Here is a 17,987-nt window from a genome sequence, read left to right as displayed (position 1 = left end):
TAAGATGACCAGACCAGGAGTGGTTGGAAACTACACAGGCCTTAGGGGACCACTCCCTTTCTAAGTCTACCTTGAACCCACTATGGGTTTCCACTCTTTGGAATAAGATTAGTGTAACATTTTGCAGCATCATTGCTTAGTCATCGGCCATGGGACTGTCCCATAACACTTCTTTCCTCAAACTCAGTGTTGATGACAATGTTTCCTGGTGACTGCTCTTAAAAACTTAGCATGCCTCCTTTTTCACTATGCGTGAACAGGTTGCAACCCTGCCCCAGTTGATATTTCTTTATATAAAGCCTCACTAAATTCCCATGGTATCAGGGACTGACAAATACTCAGGGTGCTGGGAAGTCCTAGCCCCAGTGAGGCAGAACCTCCTCCTTTCTTGATGTGGATCAAAGGCTCGGGCCCTATTGGACTCCGTCAGAGCACCTGAGCACAGAAAAAGCCATAGTCCATAGCCATAGGGACACAGTGTCCTCCATAGCTGCAAAGCCTGCTGACCTTTGATCTTCTCTGCTTCTAGACCTCTGGCCTTGGCCCTCCTGTCGTCTTTAGGCTCTGGGTTTAGTACCGCTGCTTCTGCTGGAAGGTAGGCTACATCTAAGAAGGTGAACAGGAGAGGGAGCAAGGTGAATTCTGGGACCGTAGATTCTCCCTGGGGTTGCTGTTGGCTCATTAGCTCTTTTTCTGACTCAAGGTCAAACCGTGGCTTGGGACTGACTTAGATCCTCTTGTGGGATCCATCTGCACATAAATGTCTTCACACCTTGGCAGTTCTGAAACACCATCATCCAAAGGGAATGAAAGAATGAAAGGTCCAGGTGAAGATGTACATGGAAGGGCAAAAAAATTGGAAAGGGGGGATATTCGGTACCCTCCTGTTCACATTTGCCTTTTGATTTTCTCTACAGTATTATCCAGGATACACCCAGTTCTGGTGGATATTCAGGATGTCAACCATCTGGTATGGGTCCTTCAAGACCAGACCCTCACAGCTGTCCCCAGGAAGGACCAGATGGATCCAGGTGAATGGCCAAGGCCTGTCCGAGGCAGTTCCTTTGGCCAGCGCTGCTGTGTGTCGTGTGCTCGGCTTTTTCTTTTCACTGTGAATAGACTCGTTAACTGGGCTTATCTCGCAGGTTGTAATGAATGAGAGAGTGATCTGTGATTATGTTGTGTTCCCAGTCACTGTTACCTTAATCTCATGCAAGTACACAGAGACTCTTGAGAAGGGCAGGGGGAATCCTGTCTACTTGGGACTGAAGGAGCCAGAGCTTTGCCTATTCTGCACGAAGGTCAAGGGGCAGCCTGTGCTGCAGCTTCAGGTGAGTATGGAAAATAAGGGTCTTGTCTATGCCTGACTAGGAGTAAAAGTGAAAGTGTTAGTTGCTCAGTTGTGTCCGACTTTGCCACCACGTGGACTGTAGCCCTGCCAGGTTCCTCTGTCCATGGGGTTCTCCAGGCAAGAATACTGGAGTGGGTTGCCATTTCCTACTCCAGGGGATCTTCCCCACCCAGGGATCGAACCCCAGTCTCCAGCATTGGGGGCAGATTTTTGACCATCTGAGCCATAGTATTTACCTCCAACTAGGAGGAAGACTTCCCTGGTGGCTCAGACGGTAAAGCGCCTGCCTACAATACGGGAGACCCGGGTTCAGTCCCTGGGTCGGCAAGATCTCCTGGAGAAGGAAATGGCAACCCACTCCAGTATTCTTGCCTGGAAAATCCCATGGACAGAGAAGCCTGGTAGGCTACAGTCCATGGGGTCGCAAAGAGTCGGACACGACCGAGCGACTTCACTTAGCACTTAGGAGGAAGATGCGTATTTATTTCACTAAGTGCTCATTTGATGGAAAATTTAGCTTTTTAGAATCTTTGTTAATTTCTTTTTCCTAGCTGTGCCAGCTCTTCCTTGCTGTGCATGGGCATTCCCTAGTTGCTGAGGACAGGGGCTATTCTCTAACCGTGGTGTGCAGGCTTCTCACTGTGCGCTGAGAAGTGGTGGCTTCTCTTGTTGCAAAACATGGGCTCTAGGGCATGAGGGCCTCAACGGTTGTGGCACACAGGCTTAGTGTCCCCACGGCATATGGGAGCTTCCCAGACCAGGGATCGAACCTGTGTTCCCTGCATTGACAGGCCCATTACTAACCACTGGACCACCAGAGAAGTCCTCTAGAATCTTTTAAAGGACAAATTATTGATTATCCTTATGCATATTTATTTTTGGTTCTTTTTAGGATGCATGTATTATGAAACAAGAAAAAATTGCAGGGGTATTTTGAAACTAATCTGCTAAAATCATTTGTTTTGCTTAAGAAGTAATTCAACAAAGAGGAAGGCTTTTAGATTTATTCTTGACTATATATATGAATCTCTCGCTGTCTCTCTGTCTCTCTCTGTCTCTCTCTCTCTCTCTCTCTCTCTCACACACACACACACACACACACACAGAGTCATCCCTTGGCATCTTTGGGGGCTTTAGTGCAGGACTCCTCTACCCCTCATGGATACCAAAGTGGATGCTCAAGTTCCTAAATAACCTATATAATTATGTAACCTATCCTTTAAATCAGCTCTAGATTACTTAATAATACCTAATACAGTAAGATGGAGAAGGCAATGGCACCCCACTCCAGTACTCTTGCCTGGAAGATCCTGTGGATGGAGGAGCCTGGTAGGCTGCAATCCATGGGGTTGCTAAGAGTTGGACACGACTGAGCAACTTCCCTTTCACTTTTCACTTTCATGCATTGGAGAAGGAAATGGCAACCCACTCCAGTGTTCTTGCGTGGAGAATCCCAGGGATGGGGGAGCCTGGCAGGCTGACGTCTATGGGGTCACACAGAGTCAGATACGACTGAAGTGACTTAGCAGTAGCAGTAGCAGCAATACAGTGAGAACACTATATAAATAGTTGCCAGCACAAAGAAAATTCAAGTTTTGCTTTTTTGGAACTTTCTTGATTTTTTTTTGTTTTTTTCCCAATATTTTTGGTCCTCAGTTGGTTTACTCCAAGTACGCAGAATCTGTTGATAGGAAGGGTCAACTGCACATGTGTGGGTGGAATCAGCTGTGACACTTTCAGCAGTTGATTATCACTAGGTGGGTGAGCAAATTAAAACATGTTTTTGACAGGAGATAGTTTTCAACTGTAAGTGAACAAGCAATTCTCTGTAACAAGCATTTTAATAATGCTATTCTCTATTATTTAAAAATATTTTAAGTTATAGGAGGATCACAAACCAGGCCTCTGTGTGCTTTAGGAAATCTCTTGATCCCTTGATCTATATATTCTATAGGTTTCCCAGGTGGCCATAGTAGTAAAGAACCTGCCTGCTAATTCAAGAGACATAAGAGACGCGGGTTGATCCCTGGGTCGGGAAGATCCCTGGAAGGCAGGCATGGCAACCAACTCCAATATTCTTGACTGGAGAATCCCATGAACAGAGGAGCCTGGCAAGCTATAGTTCATAGAGTTGCAAAGAGTCGGACACAACTGAAGTGACTTAGCATGCATGCATGTATGTTCTCTATCTATTTTTATTCTACTGGAAAGAAGAGTGAAAGTGAAAGTCACTCAGTCATGTCTGACTCTTTGGAACCCCACGGACTAAACAGTCCATGCAATTCTCCCGGCCAGAATACTGGAGTCAGTGGCTATTCCCTTCTCCAGGGGATCTTCCCAACCCAGGGGCCTAACCCAGGTCTCCCCCATTGCGGGCAGATTCTTTACCAGCTGAGCCACCAGGGAAGACCATCTACTGGAGTCAGGAATAAATGTAAAAGCCTTCAGCAAACAAGCATAGGCAGACGCTCAATCTGATGACAAGATAGAAAATAGTGGTTTAATGATGGGCAATTTTGCCCCTGACAAATTTTTCGATGTCTGGTGATATTTTTAGTTGCCACACCTAGCAACTGGGGGATTCTGCTGATCTCTACTGGATAGAGGCCAGGGGTGCTGTTAAACCTCCCAGCATACACAAGACAGACCCTGACAACAAAAGATTATTCTGCCCAAAACATCCATAGTTCTGAGGTTAGAGACACTTGATATGAAACAACTCTGTTTAAATTCATGATTACTGTTATGTAACTATTCCTTGGGTTTATAAGGAACAGGTAATGATTAAATCTGTGCTTTGTATTCTCAAAAACGTTGATGTCAACACTGTTCTTCTTCAAAGGCTCACATTAAGAACCATTGAAATTAGTGGTCTAAGTTTTCACTCCTAAACTTAACATTTCTAAAGTATTTGGGGCTGATAATTTTTAATGGTTTAATATGAAATAGAGGTACCCAGGCCTGTTTCAACAGGGAAACCAATCTTGAATAGGAACTGTTAGTGTGCAGAGTGTGGAACAACTCAAACAGTGATGTTTCTCCCCGGGACCTCCTTCTCGCCCTTTAGGAACAGAACATAATGGATCTGTACCACCAAACTGAGCCCGTGAAGCCTTTTCTCTTCTACCATGACCAGAAAGGCAGGGCCTCCAGCTTTGAGTCTGTGGCCTTCCCTGGCTGGTTCATCGGCTCCTGCTCCAATGGAAGTTGTCCTGTGATTATCACCCAAGAACTGGGGAAAATCTACACTACTGACTTTGGGTTCACAGTACTCCAGGCTTAAGGCTGGTCTAGGGATGAGAGTTGTTCTCTGTAAAGAGAATCTTGTTTTTGGTTTCCTCCATTCAAGCTCCTGAAGTGCTTCTGAATCACAGAACTGCAAATCAGCAATACTTTAATTAATTAAGAAAAAAGAGAGAAAAGTGCTTTGGAGATGAACATTGTCATAACGATCATTCAACAAGGAAAGGCAGAATTGCCAGAATTATGTCCATTTCATTTTTGGGGGGCTTTCAAGTTCCCCAGCCATGAATTGAACCATCTCAGTCGGAGAAGGCGATGGCACCCCACTCCAATACTCTTGCCTGGAAAATCCCATGGACGGAGGAGCCTGGTAGGCTGCAGTCCACGGGGTCGTGAAGAGTCAGACATGACTGAGTGACTTCACTTTCACTTTTCACTTTCATGCATTGGAGAAGGAAATGGTAACCCACTCCAGTGTTCTTGCCTGGAGAATCCCAGGGATGAGGGAGCCTGGTGGGCTGCCGTCTATGGGGTCGCACATAGTCGGACACGACTGAAGTGACTTAGCAGCAGCAGCAGCAGCAGTCTTAAAGGGAGGAAGAATCTTGGTTAAGCTTTTCACCCAAGAGTATCTTACTGACCTCAACACATGCATGCAGTGACAACATACGCACAACACTGGGCCAAGTTGTGTGCCCTCTGCCAGGAACCACATGGACAAAAGTGCAGGGAAATTGAGGGTCTTTGCTATGGCTATGTAGCTAAATTATGACACCTTGACAAAAATACTAAAGAAAACTCTACTTAACATACCTGCTAATGATGTTTCAAATAACAAATGAAGGTGATGATTCTTTCATTTGGAGTCCAGATCTCTGGATTTTCAGATATGTTGCACTGTGGCAATGTATCAAGATCTTTTGGATCCTGGTGGGAAAAAGCAGACAGACAAGTTCCATAGAAGAAAAGACTAAGAATAAAGCTGGAACCCCTTGTGGGCATGGCTTGTGTCTCAGTGAAGTTATGTGCTCTGCTGGTTTGAATGAAGAACTAGTGTTGTTTATGAAGCTTTCACCTAAAGCGTTATCACTGGATCTCATGGGAAGTCAAATTTATGAAATAAAAAATTTGCTCCTCTCAGTTGCTGTTATGAATGGAATGACTTTAATGGGATATCATGATCATAATACTGATTCCTCGCATTCATAAGGAGTTTTACCATTTGTTCCCATGAAATGATAAAAGCAGGTTCCCATGAAATCTCCCACTTCTAAGAAGAACCCAGTAGGATATTTGTAGAAGGTGGTATCTTCCTAAACTCAGGTTTCCCCTGGCCTCACTACTGGGGTGGTGGTACAAATAAGCATCATTAGTAGATATCTTACTCCATATTTTACACATAATGCTACCACACAGCTAACAAAATGCTCCCCTATCCTATCCCAGAGAGAGCTTCTGAGAGTCTCCTGTGGGTTTTTTCCATCAACTCACAGGCCATGATCTGGCAAGGCATACACTCATCTAGAGCATAGTGACAACAAAGACTTATCTCTTCCTCTACCCTTTATGAAATAACATTTGTTCCCACATCATGTCAGTAAACAGCATTCTCTGTAAATACACGGATTTCTTTTTTAAAATATTTATTCATTTATTTAATCTTGGCTGCACTGGGTCTTGGTTGCTGTGTGGGCTTTTCTCTAGTTGCAGTGCATGGGCTTCTCATTGCAGTGACTTCTCTTGTTGCAGAGCACAGGCTCTAGGGCATACAAGCTTCAGTAGTTGCAGCTTCCAAGCTCTAAAGCACAAGCTCAATAGTTGTGGTACATGGGCTTAGTTGCTCCATGGCTTGTGGGATCTTCCTGGACCAGGGATTGAACCCATGTTCCCTGCACTGGCAGGTGGATTCTTATCCACTGAGCCACCAAGGAAGCCCAATATGGTGATTTCTAACCCATATCATCTTGTGATTTTTTTTAAACTTTCTGTTATGATTTTACTTGTCTTAAGATTTGGAGAAAGATTATGGAGACAATATTTTTCCAAGCACACTGATGAATTTCTGGGCCCCGCAAGCATTGCCGTGACCTCCTCATCCCATCCTAATATCTTCTGCCTTTCAGCATTTGAGTGGCCACATTGACGTCAGAGATTCAATTTCTTCCTGGTGACAGCACAGAAATCCCTGAGCTTTTCATTTCTCATGGTTTCTACAGAAAGCTAGACCTGTTTCTCCTCTGCCTTTCCCTATGTAGGTAATTTCCCAAGAGCTGTGAGGTGGCTAGAACTCTTAAGACAGGGAAAGGAGTTCTATTAAGAATTACACAGGGGGAGTTCCCTGGTGTCCAATGGTTAGCACTTTCACTGCCAGAGCCTGGGTTTGACTCCTGGTCTAGGGGAACGAAGATCCCACAAGCCATGCAGCAGAGTCAAAGCAAAACAAACAACAAGCAAAACAAAAAACAAACCTCCCCAGAACAAAACAAAAATACCCTCCCAAAACACCCCCAAACCCAAAATAATAAAAACTTGGGACAATGGGCATAAACTGGATGCTCTTGGACCAACTGGTGTGTACAGTCTCTTGGGTTCAAGGCTGGAACCCATATCAGACTTCCCAAGAACTCCCTCCCTACACCCTGTCCTGGCTGAGGAGCCAGGGTGAACCTGAGGATCTCTCAGTATATCAGTCATCCAGCTGAAGGTGAAGCTCCTAGTCTCCTCTACCTGTTTGAGAGATCTTCCTGGGGTAGTCTATTTCTGCTATGGACTAGGAGAGCAACCCCTGACCCTTCTCCATGAGAGGGGCAGGAACTTGCCTCTCATCTCAACAGATGCCCCTACAAGGCAGCTCTCTCCCTTTCTGTCTTCTCAGTCTTCCTCATATTCATAGACTATTCCATTCATTCCTTTGTTTATTTAATACATTTTTACTAATCCCCAAAACGGGTGAGACACTATTTCAGACATTAAGGATCTAGTTAACAAGACAGACAAGTTCCTTTGCCCCATGAAGCTGGCATTTTGGTGCTGAGGACAATACATACGTGTCTGTGTACATACATATATACATATGTACATAACAGATAAATATCCATGGTTATGGCAACATACATATTATAAGGAAAATAATAGAGAAGAATTAGAAATCAAAGCATGAGTCAGCAGGCTCTTGGAGACAGGGCAGTCAGGGAAGACATCATTTAGAGGCTGTTTTGTTTTTTTTTTTGCAAATGAATGGAAGTAAGGGGGCGGACACCGTAAGGTCTGGGAAAGTCCAATTCCTACAGAGCAACAGCAGAGGCTCCCTGAGAATAGGAGCTCTTTGTTGGGAGTGGGGGGTAGAATCAGCAAGACACCAGAGCGGGGAGGGTAGGAAGGGCAGGGATAGAAGACGTGCAGAGAGACAAGCAAGGTCAAGTTTATAAGCAAGGGCAAGTTTAGCTGTGCTTGTGTGAGCTGTGTTGAGTGCTTTTGGGGTGTGATGTGAAGCCATGGGAGAGTTCTGAGCAGGGCAGTGATAGGATCACACTGACATCTTTGATCCTGCTCACTGCTGCTGGGTGGGAGTTTAACTTGAGGGAGGTAAGAACAGAAGCAGGGAGGCCAGTTAGGGACTGCTGCAATACTCCCTGGGAGAGAGTCAGTGGTGGGTTTCAGAGAACAGAGCCCTGATCAGTGGTTGTGAGTAACATGAAAGTAAATCTTGGCATAGAATGAATACTTCTTTATGTTTAGGCATGCGTGTTTGTATGCTAAGTTGTGTCAACTCTTTGTGACCCTGTGAACTGTAGCCCGCCAGGCTCCTCTGTCCCTGGGATTCTCCAGGCAAGAATACTGGAGTGGGTTGCCATGCCCTCCTCCAGGGGATCTTCTAGATGGAGGGATTGAACCAGGGTCTCCTGCATCTCCTGCAATGGCACACATGTTCTTTACTACTAGCGCCACCTAGGACTGACAAACAATATGGGTTTCAAGGGTAATGGTTCCCTTTCACCACCAATGTTGAGGCTGAGTCTGATTCCTGAAGCAGAGATAGGAAGCCAGGAGACCTCCAAATGTCCTCCTATTAAGTGAGTCTCCTTAGATACAGTGCAGTTTTTAATACCCACCACCAAGCACAAGGCTTCCTATGTATCTCAGTTAACACAGGGTGCAGGAGATCATGACCCAAAGGCAACATACTACATAGTGGTTAAGCACAGAAAGGCTTGACTTTTAAAAAATAATTTTTTTGTTTATTTATTTTTGGCTGTGCTGGGTCTTTGTTGCTCTGTAGGCTTTTCTCTAGTTGCGGTGACTGGGGGCTACTGTTCATTGCAGTACAAAGGCTTCCTGTTGCAGTGGCTTCTTCTGTTGTGGAGCACAGGCTCTAGGGTGCATGGACTTCAGTAGTTGTGACATGTGGGCTCAGTAGTTGTGACTCCTGGACTCTAGAGCACAGGCTTCATAGTTGTGGCTCACAGGCTTAGTTGCCCTATGGCATATGGGATCTTACTGGATCAGGGATCAAACCCGTGTCTCCTGCATTGGCAGGTGGACTCTTCACCACTGAGATACCAGGGAAGCCCAAAAAGACTTGATTTTTAACTTAGTTACATTTCTTAGTGGCTATATGACTTTAGGTAAGTTTTGCCATCTCTCAGGGACTGTTTTCTTCCATAAGAAATAAAGATGAATAGCTCCTAAAGGATGAAAGATTCATCAGGTACATCTCTATCAGATACAGAATGAATCTTGCATAAATGTTGGTTATGCAAAACTCTGAAAGGAGGACTATGGCTTGCCTCAAATAGAATGTGAATGAGGCCATGGCTCACACAGTCAGTGAATAAAGTGAGCCACACCTCTGCCTCCAAAGCAGTCCAGAAGGAAGTTCTCCTCCTTAACTCAGCATCTGGCCTTTTCTGTATTTCCTCATTGGTGTTTCCTGACATTTACTCTCCTCTGGTTTCTCCAGGACCCCAGCCTGGCCACACCTGTGCTGCCTCTCAGTCACCCACTGAATCCTCATGGGACCTCTGTCTTGGACCAGTTTTCTTGTCAAAGTGGGAACACCCAGAGCCAGGAAATAACCCTATTTCCTCACTCATTTAAAGGCCTGGAAGTCCCGGACAGTTCTCCAGGGCACTTGGGTGCAGGTGGAGCCTTAACATTGGGCTCTAGGACAAGAGCATCTCTGGACAAAGGTAACTCCTGTTGCTCAGAAACTGTGTATGGGGAACCTTCTTTCACTGCTCTGTTTCCAGCCTTGAGGAACCTCTGGGAGCCTTGGTCCAAGACCCACAGTGTCAGAGGAACTGAGACTGCTTCCAGAGTGCTGCTGGTAGTGGGTTTACTCTTTCTATAGGGATGACAACAGATTCAGGCACTGCATATCCTGAGGCAGAAGGGGATGTGAACAATTGGTTCTCATTGTGGGGAGTTTGTGGTCTTCTTGGGGAATTGTCATGGTTTCCTAACCAGAAGCTCAGAGATAGATGTCTCCAAACAGTCAAAATACCTAATGTGGTCCATGGACATCCTTGTGCAGAGATGCCTCTTTGGATGAAGGGTGGGGGAAGATGTGAGTCAGAGAGACAGGGTAGCTGCTGGTTATTTAGGATGCTCAAGCTTGAAGTCAGGATAGCTGGTGGCTTATCAGCTATGCTAAATGGAGACAGGCATGCACTCTTTCTTCTTCTAAATCCAGAGACTTGCGGCACGAGAAGGTACCTGAGCTGATACACTTAAATCTCCTAACAATCCTAGATGTGATGGATGGAGGGCATCCCAGGGCCACTGCAGCCTGGACAGCCAGGACCACTCAGCCCTGACAGTGACGGGAGCTTCCATCTTGGGTTTTATAGCCCTGGAACATGCTTTTCCCATCCTTACTCTCAAATGTGCATCTAAGACAGGGCCTCAGGATAGTTTTTTTATACAGCATTCCAGGGAAAGGGAGAGAAATTGATACCGTGTTTTTCTTCCCTCTTTCCCTATAAGACTAACTGCTGACCACAGCCTCTCCACCATCTGGTCTACCTCATCCTCTTCACAGAAAGCCCTGAAGCCAACATGGAAAGCCCTATGTGTAAGTGATGAATCACAAACCAGCTTGGAAATACTTCCATCTGGTCTCCCCAAATAAATGGAGTACAGGGGTTTCTGTTTTGTAATTTAGAGTATAAGAAACCCTTGTAGTCCAGATTATTCATTCAAAATAAATAAGCAGTTCTAGAACTACTTATTTATTTTGATAAAGAGGGTAAATAAGAAACAATGTATTGATGACTGATTCATATATACTTGGTTTTGTTACTACCCAGAGACTATCAATCAGCAAAAAGACAAGTCACTGATAATCCTAGAAAAAAGGGTGAATCTTGAAAGACTCTTGTGACTATGAATGCATGTAGCTTCTTTCAGATGCATTGGTTCACAAACCAGCCCCTGCCCTATTTCCTTTCCCTTAATAGCCACTCTTTGTCAGAGCAGTAAACCTACTCCTACGAATCCTAGGAATCAAAGGCCTTTATTACCAGTTGCAATTGGAGTCCTAAAGTTTACAATAGCCTCATGTGTATTTTGTGATTTTCTGTCTTCTGGCAGCGCAAGAAAATCCCAGTTACCTTCACATTCGTGATTCTCAGCAGATGGTGTGGATCGTAAAAGGAAATTCATTAATAGCAGTTCCTTCTAGCAACAACGTTAAACCTGGTGAGTGACAATCAAAGCCACTGTGTTGCCCTTAAAGGGATATCAGCTCCACTGGGGATGAGGACGAACTTGCATGAGCTTGGGAAGCATGTTCTTGGGGACAGCTTCAGTGCCCTCAAGAAAGGCAGGAAAGGGCAAGATGGTTCCCTCACACTATCTGGGAAGGGTGTGAGGAAAGGAGACCTGTACCCAGAAATGAGGGTGTGATGGATCTGGAACTCTCCTTACCAAAAGAAAATGTCCTTAGTTAAGAAGAGATTATTCATTCAATTAACAGCTGACCTTCTCCTTGGAATTTCCCTCTTCTAAATTTCAACCATTGCTACCTCTGTCCTTAAATTTAAACTGCTTCAGCTTTCCATTATCATACCTGTATTTTTCTAATTTGGAGTCCTCTCTTCGAATAGTAGGGGAATATTCCTTCCTCCCATCAGTCCATTGCATGCCAATTATACCTCAATAAAGCTGAAAAAAAGTCAGTCCAAATCAGCTTCTTTTCCTTTCTTGTTTGTTCCTTTGATGTTTGATTTCATTCCCCTCTCCCCTGCTTATTCTGTCTTTGTCTTCTAACTCTGATAGACATGCGCTAATAGAACATTTCCAGGCTTAATACTAAAAACCTCCTCTGAATTTGCACATTTCATTTCTACAAGTGTTCTATTTTCCTATGTGGTAATCTATATACTGTTCTATGTACAGTCATAGTCATGGAAGAGTACACAACTTGTCTCCATTTCCCCACCTGTCCATGCTTACATCAAAGAATAAAACTTCTGAATTGTTCTTTGCCCACTCATCTCTAGCTTCTCTTTCCAGTCCCCTGACCCATTTCTCTGTCCTCACTTTTTGTTCCTCAGTGGCAGTCAGCATAATTGATTACTCTTTCTTGAACACTCTCCATTCCCTCCCTTGGTAAGAATGTTCTATGTGGTTCACTGGCTCTTCTTTTGCACTCTCCATTCTGACTCCACTTTCTCTGTAAAATAGCCAAATGCTGGCAATTTTCAGAACTCAATCTGTAACCATCACATCACCACTCTGAAGGGACTCAGAGCTGGTTTCTTGGATTGACGTGTTGCCTTTTCATTCAGGCATTTATGCTTCCAACCCAGATATCTCCCCTGAAAATTTTTCCCATGTCCTTTTTTGCTTCTGTCTGACAGAAGATGATAGAGAGCAGAAGAGTATGTATAGAAAGGCTTTGTGACCAAGCGAAAATGGCCTGGAACATTCCCATTCATAACCAATGGCTAAAATGGAGTCACATAACTTGTAGCTAACTGCAAGGGATGCTGGGAAATGTAGTCTAACTCTGTGTCCAGAGGCAAAACAAAAACAGATTTTGGCTAGTAGCTAGTGACCTTTAAATTCCAACTATCACAGGGTGGGTGTGCAGTGAATGTTTCCTGAACTGTTTGCTGAGCTGATGTATAGGTCTCTGTAACCCATGTCCTTTTGATAAAGTCCTCTCAGACATCTCCGGTGGCGCTAGTGGTAAAGAACCCGCCTGTCACTGAAGGAGATGTGGATTAGATCCCTAGGTTGGGCAGATCCCTTGGAGGAGGGCATGGCAATCCACTCCAGTATTCTTGTCTGGAGAATCCCGGGGACAGAGGGCCCTGGTGGGCTACAGTGCATGGGATCACAGAGAGTCAGACACAACTGAAGTGACTTAGCATGCAGACATCTCTAACAACATCTATTCCAAAAGTGGAACTATGGATCTGACTTCTCAAAATGGTTTATGGACCCAGTCTTCCCTATCTTCTTTAGTGGCACTACCATCACCCTGTTCACTGGAGCCAGAAATACAGAAGGCATCCTTATTTCTTCTTTTCTTTCATCTCCATTTAATCCACCAGCAGAGACTGATGAGTCTATGTGCAAAATAAGCCTTATTTCTAAGTTAATATCATCTTTCACTTGGAGCACTGTATTACTTCCTCACTGCCCTCTCTCCCACTTCACTTGTGTAGCTTCGCATCCTATCTTCACAAGCCATCATGAGTGACCTTCTTATCACATTAATAGAAGAATATTGTTTCCAAGTATTTGTGTTTTTGGGGTGGAAGTTTGGGGAAAGTGAGCAGTGAGGAGATCTCAGGCACACCAATCTTATTTTTGGAGCCTGGAACTTACTGAGTTTCTTTCCATGTAAGGGTCTTGACATTTCCTTTCCCTGTCAACACTCTTCATCCAAACCCTTCCACCACCACATTCCCATTTCTTCATTTACTGGCTTCCTCTTAGCGTTAAGTTCTTGGCTTGAACTTCACTCTGCTTTTTCGCTTCCTCTTTCTTGGTCTCTCTCCTACTATCTCAGGCCTTTGTCAGTTTCCCCAAAACAGGTGTTGCCATTTATCGTGGTTCTGGTCATTTCTCTGTTTGCATGGTTTAGTCCCATTTTCCATGGTGGCAATAACAATGTCTCTTGTTTTCAGCTATATCTCCAGAGCCTTGAGCGAGCACTCAATAAACAATATTGAATGGATAAACTCCCTTCTCCCTACCCAGAAGGATAGATGCAGAACACGCAGGCTCCTGGGAATCACCTGCTAAATTAGTTGAGAATTAAATTATACTGATAGTGACAGAAAATCCACTCAACTAGGAATTAATTAGGGGCTTCCCCAGTGGCTCAGTAGTAAGGAATCTACTTTTCAATGCAGGAGATGTGGGTTTGATCCCAGGGTCAGGAAAAACCCCTGGAGGCAGGCATGGCAACCCACTCCAGTATTCTTGCCTGGGAAATCCCATGGACAGAGGAGCCTGGCAGGCTGCAGTCCATGAGATTGCAAAAGAGTCAGACATGGCTTGGTGACTAAACCATCCAGCAGGAATTAAATAAGGTAGAAATTCCTTTCTTTCTCATGGAAAAGAAGCCTGAGAAGGCAGACTAAGGCCCATAGGTGCCTCTGTAATGCCACCAGATTCCAAGGATTCTAGGGTTCTGCTTTACCATCTTCAAGATCACCTTCACCACCATCTAGGTATTAAGACAGGTAATAAGAAGAAAGCTCCTCCCAACTGAGTGAGCTCCTTTTAAAGAAGAACATTCTTAGAAATCCTACACAACATTCCACTCCTATCTCATGGGCTAAAACTTAAGCATATAGTCAAAGTTAGCTGTAAGTGTGATGTGAAATTTATTTTTATCTTGGGGAAGTAATATATCCTGGTGACAGCTGGGGCTCTGATATTAAGGAAGAAATAAGAAATGGGTTTCAGCCAACTGATGAAGGGTCTCTGACACGTGGCTAGTGGGAGAAGACTTCGGGAGGGGGCTGTGTCCTGGCTGCTCAGTATCCCCCAGACGTGAGTGTCAGACCAGAAGGAATGGCCTTTTCACTGCTTGGAGCCTGACACCTGTTTCCATTTTCCCTGTGTTTCCAGTCATTCTTTCCTTGATAGCATGTAGAGACATAGAATTCCACAAGGAAGGAGAAGGTACTCCACATTACCTGGGAATCAAGGACAAAAATCTCTGTCTCTACTGTACAGAAATCCAGGGCTATCCCACTTTGCAGCTTAAGGTGAGTGGTTATGCAGCTAATTAGAAAAGTATATTAATGAGAGGAACTTTCAATTTCATTTAATCTGTTACTGAATAGAAGTAATAGGTTTGTATAATTCTACAGTAATAGAAGAACAGACTCTGTATGATTTCAATATCTTTAGACCATGAAATTTTTGCACCTTGTTTTATGTCCCTGGATCGTCCAGGGTCTCCTGGTTTATAGTCTATGGGAACTTGAATAGAATTTGTATCCTACCGTTGTGTGAAAATTGTATAATCTCAATTATGTTGAATTGGTTCATAGTGCTTTTCAGATATACCATATGCTTCTATTTTTCTGTCTATTCATTCTAGTAACTTTTGAGAGTTTGATATTGAAATTCCAACTAAAAAATCTTAATTTAATATTAAAAAGCTGAGATATTACTTTGTCAACAAATGTCCATCTAGTCAAGGCTATGGTATTTCCCGTAGTCATGTGTGGATGTGAGAATTGGACTATAAAGAAATCTGAACACTCAAGAATTGATGCTTTTGAACTGTGGTGTTGGAGAAGACTCATGAGACTCCCTTGGACTGCAAAGAGATCTAAGCAGCCCATCCTAAAGGAGATCAGTCCTGGGTGTTCATTGGAAGGACTGATGTTGAAGCTGAAACTCCGATACTTTGGCCACCTGATGCAGAGTTGACTCATTTGTAAAGACCCTGATGCTGGGAAAGATTGAGGGCAGGAGGAGAAGGGGACAACAGAGAATGAGATGGTTGGATGGCATCACTGACTCAATGGACATGAGTTCGGGTAAACTCTGGGAGATGGGGATGGACAGGGAGGCCTGGCATCCTGTGGTTCATGGGGTTGCAAAGAGTCGGACACAACTGAGCGACTGAACGGAACTGAACTGAAAAATAATTGCAACCTATAGTGGAATGATATGTAACTTTGTTCTGTATTTTCCAAGTCTCCTGTAAATATGTTATCATCCTTTCATGCTGCTGCTGCTGCTTCTAAGTCACTTCAATCATGTCCGACTCTATGCGACCCCATAAATGGTAGCCCATCAGGCTCCCCTGTCTCTGGGATTCTCCAGGCAAGAACACTGGAGTGGGTTGCCATTTCCTTCTCCAATGCATGAAAGTGAAAAGTGAAACTGAAGTCGCTCAGTTGTGTCCGACTCTTAGCGACCCCATGGACTGCAGTCTACCAGGCTTCTCCATCCGTGGGATTTTCCAGGCAAGAGTACCTGAGTGGGGTGCCATTGCCTTCTCTGCATCCTTTCATAATTTAGAAAATAAAAAAGAAAGAAGAAAACAAACAAACCAAAAAGAAATAGGTTTGCAATCCTGGATATTCACTATAAAGAAGGAAAGCTGACCTGATCCCCAAGTCAACACAAGGGACCTTTGGAAGGTGTTAAGACTCATTTTACTGAAAGAGCTTACTCTGCAAGCCAGAGACTACATCCCTGAGAATGTTTCACAATGGCCATTCTCAGTCCTCTTTAACCACCTCCCAGAGATCCTCCAAGGCTCTGGGATGCTTCCTCTTCAGTAAAGCTACTGCATGGCAGTGGAGACCAGAGGGGAGATTGTTAATTGGATTTGGTGGATGACACACTCATGGTCCCCATTCTGAAAGTCAGATATGTAGTTATGAAGCCAATCCTCTGCTTCTGATGGAAGCTGTAATGTATAAACCCACTTGGAGGTGCGGAACCTCATGAGATTGGCCTGAACCATCCAATGAATACATTCATGAAAGAGTTTACAACTCCCTCTGTTCTCAGGAAGGCAGTTCTGGTTCAAAGAATCAGAAGCACCTCTTGTGATGGGATTCTGGGGTGGGGCCAAGTGCTGGGAACCAGTGGATTGCCTGTTTTGAGAGCTGGCGTACCCCTCTCATCTGCCTATGTCCCTTACTGCTGTCCCTCTCTTTGGGGAAAGGGGACAGTGCCAGGACTGAGTTAGTTTAGCTTCCTCCTCCCAAAAATCCTCTCTAACCAGGCTTTTTCGTACCCTCAGGAAGAAAATATCATGAATCTCTACAATCAGCCCAAAGGAGAGAAGTGCTTCCTCTTTTACCGCAATTACGAAGGCTCCACTGTTGTCTTTCAGTCTGTCTCCTACCCTGGCTGGTTCATTGCAACCTCTTCTGAGGCAGGGCAGCCCGTTACCCTCACCAAGGAGAGGGGCACAGCCAAAAGCACGAATTACTACTTAGAGGATGGACGCTAAATCCAGTCTGGGCTCTGGGTGGCTGAATCCAGTTCAGAGAATCAAGCAGTCAGAGGTTCTTCTGTTTGAAAACACAGCAGGTCATCTTTAGAGACCACCGTACGTGGATGCCCATCCATAGCCTACCTCATTCTCATCACCTCAAAACCACCTCCTCTTCTAGATATTCTCTAGATTTGTTGCTGTTGTTTAGTCACTAAGTTGTGTCTGACTCTTTTGTGACCCCATGGACTATAGCCTGCCAGGCTCCTCTGTCCATGGGATTTCCCAGGCGAAATATTGGAGTGGGTTGCCATTTCCTTCTCCAGGGGATCTTCCTGACCCAGGGATCAAACCTACATATCCCGCATTGGCTGACAGATTCATTGAACCACCAGGGAAGCCCACCCTCTAGATAATCTCTAGATGATTTCTAGATACACTGTGTCCCCCACTTGCACGTCATTCCAGTGTGAAACCTAAGAGTCACTTTTTATTCTTTCTTTTTTTTTTTTTTTTTAAATTTTTTATTAGTTGGAGGCTAATTACTTCACAACATTTCAGTGGGTTTTGTCATACATTGATATGAATCAGCCATAGATTTACACGTATTCCCCATCCTGATCCCCCCTCCCACCTCCCTCTCCACCCGATTCCTCTGGGTCTTCCCAGTGCACCAGGCCCGAGCACTTGTCTCATGCATCCCACCTGGGCTGGTGATCTGTTTCACCATAGATAGTATACATGCTGTTCTTTTGAAATATCCCTCCCTCACATTCTCCCACAGAGTTCAATAGTCTGTTCTGTATTTCTGTGTCTCTTTTTCTGTTTTGCATATAGGGGTATCGTTACCATCTTTCTAAATTCCATATATATGCATTAGTATGCTGTAATGTTCTTTATCTTTCTGGCTTACTTCACTCTGTATAATGGGCTCCAGTTTCATCCATCTCATTAGAACTGATT

General features: G+C 44.4%; 2 protein-coding genes across 3 annotated transcripts; both read left to right on the top strand.

Annotated features, from left to right (window-relative positions):
• The first annotated feature begins 321 nt into the window (after positions 1 to 321).
• On the top strand, positions 322 to 5,022 carry LOC122441782 (interleukin-36 alpha-like). 2 transcript variants are annotated; one of them, XM_043468799.1, is made up of 5 exons: positions 322 to 595; positions 704 to 821; positions 918 to 1,031; positions 1,192 to 1,331; positions 4,419 to 5,022. In XM_043468799.1, the coding sequence occupies exons 2-5, from the start codon at positions 761 to 763 to the stop codon at positions 4,632 to 4,634; spliced, it is 531 nt and encodes a 176-aa protein (XP_043324734.1). In that variant the 5' UTR covers positions 322 to 595; positions 704 to 760; the 3' UTR covers positions 4,635 to 5,022. The 2 variants fall into 2 exon arrangements, with proteins under 2 accessions (XP_043324734.1, XP_043324733.1); XM_043468798.1 differs by having other exon boundaries at positions 704 to 827.
• A 4,590-nt stretch (positions 5,023 to 9,612) lies between these two features.
• On the top strand, positions 9,613 to 17,582 carry IL36B (interleukin 36 beta). Its single transcript, XM_043468800.1, has 5 exons — positions 9,613 to 9,783; positions 10,580 to 10,667; positions 11,186 to 11,293; positions 14,687 to 14,826; positions 16,830 to 17,582. Exons 2-5 carry the CDS (start codon positions 10,652 to 10,654, stop codon positions 17,040 to 17,042), a joined length of 477 nt encoding a protein of 158 aa, XP_043324735.1. The 5' UTR covers positions 9,613 to 9,783; positions 10,580 to 10,651; the 3' UTR covers positions 17,043 to 17,582.
• Positions 17,583 to 17,987: the final 405 nt, after the last annotated feature.

The sequence above is a fragment of the Cervus canadensis genome, chromosome 5 (assembly GCF_019320065.1).
Source record: "Cervus canadensis isolate Bull #8, Minnesota chromosome 5, ASM1932006v1, whole genome shotgun sequence".
NCBI lineage: Eukaryota > Metazoa > Chordata > Mammalia > Artiodactyla > Cervidae > Cervus > Cervus canadensis.
This window is presented reverse-complemented; position numbering and strand designations above follow the sequence as displayed.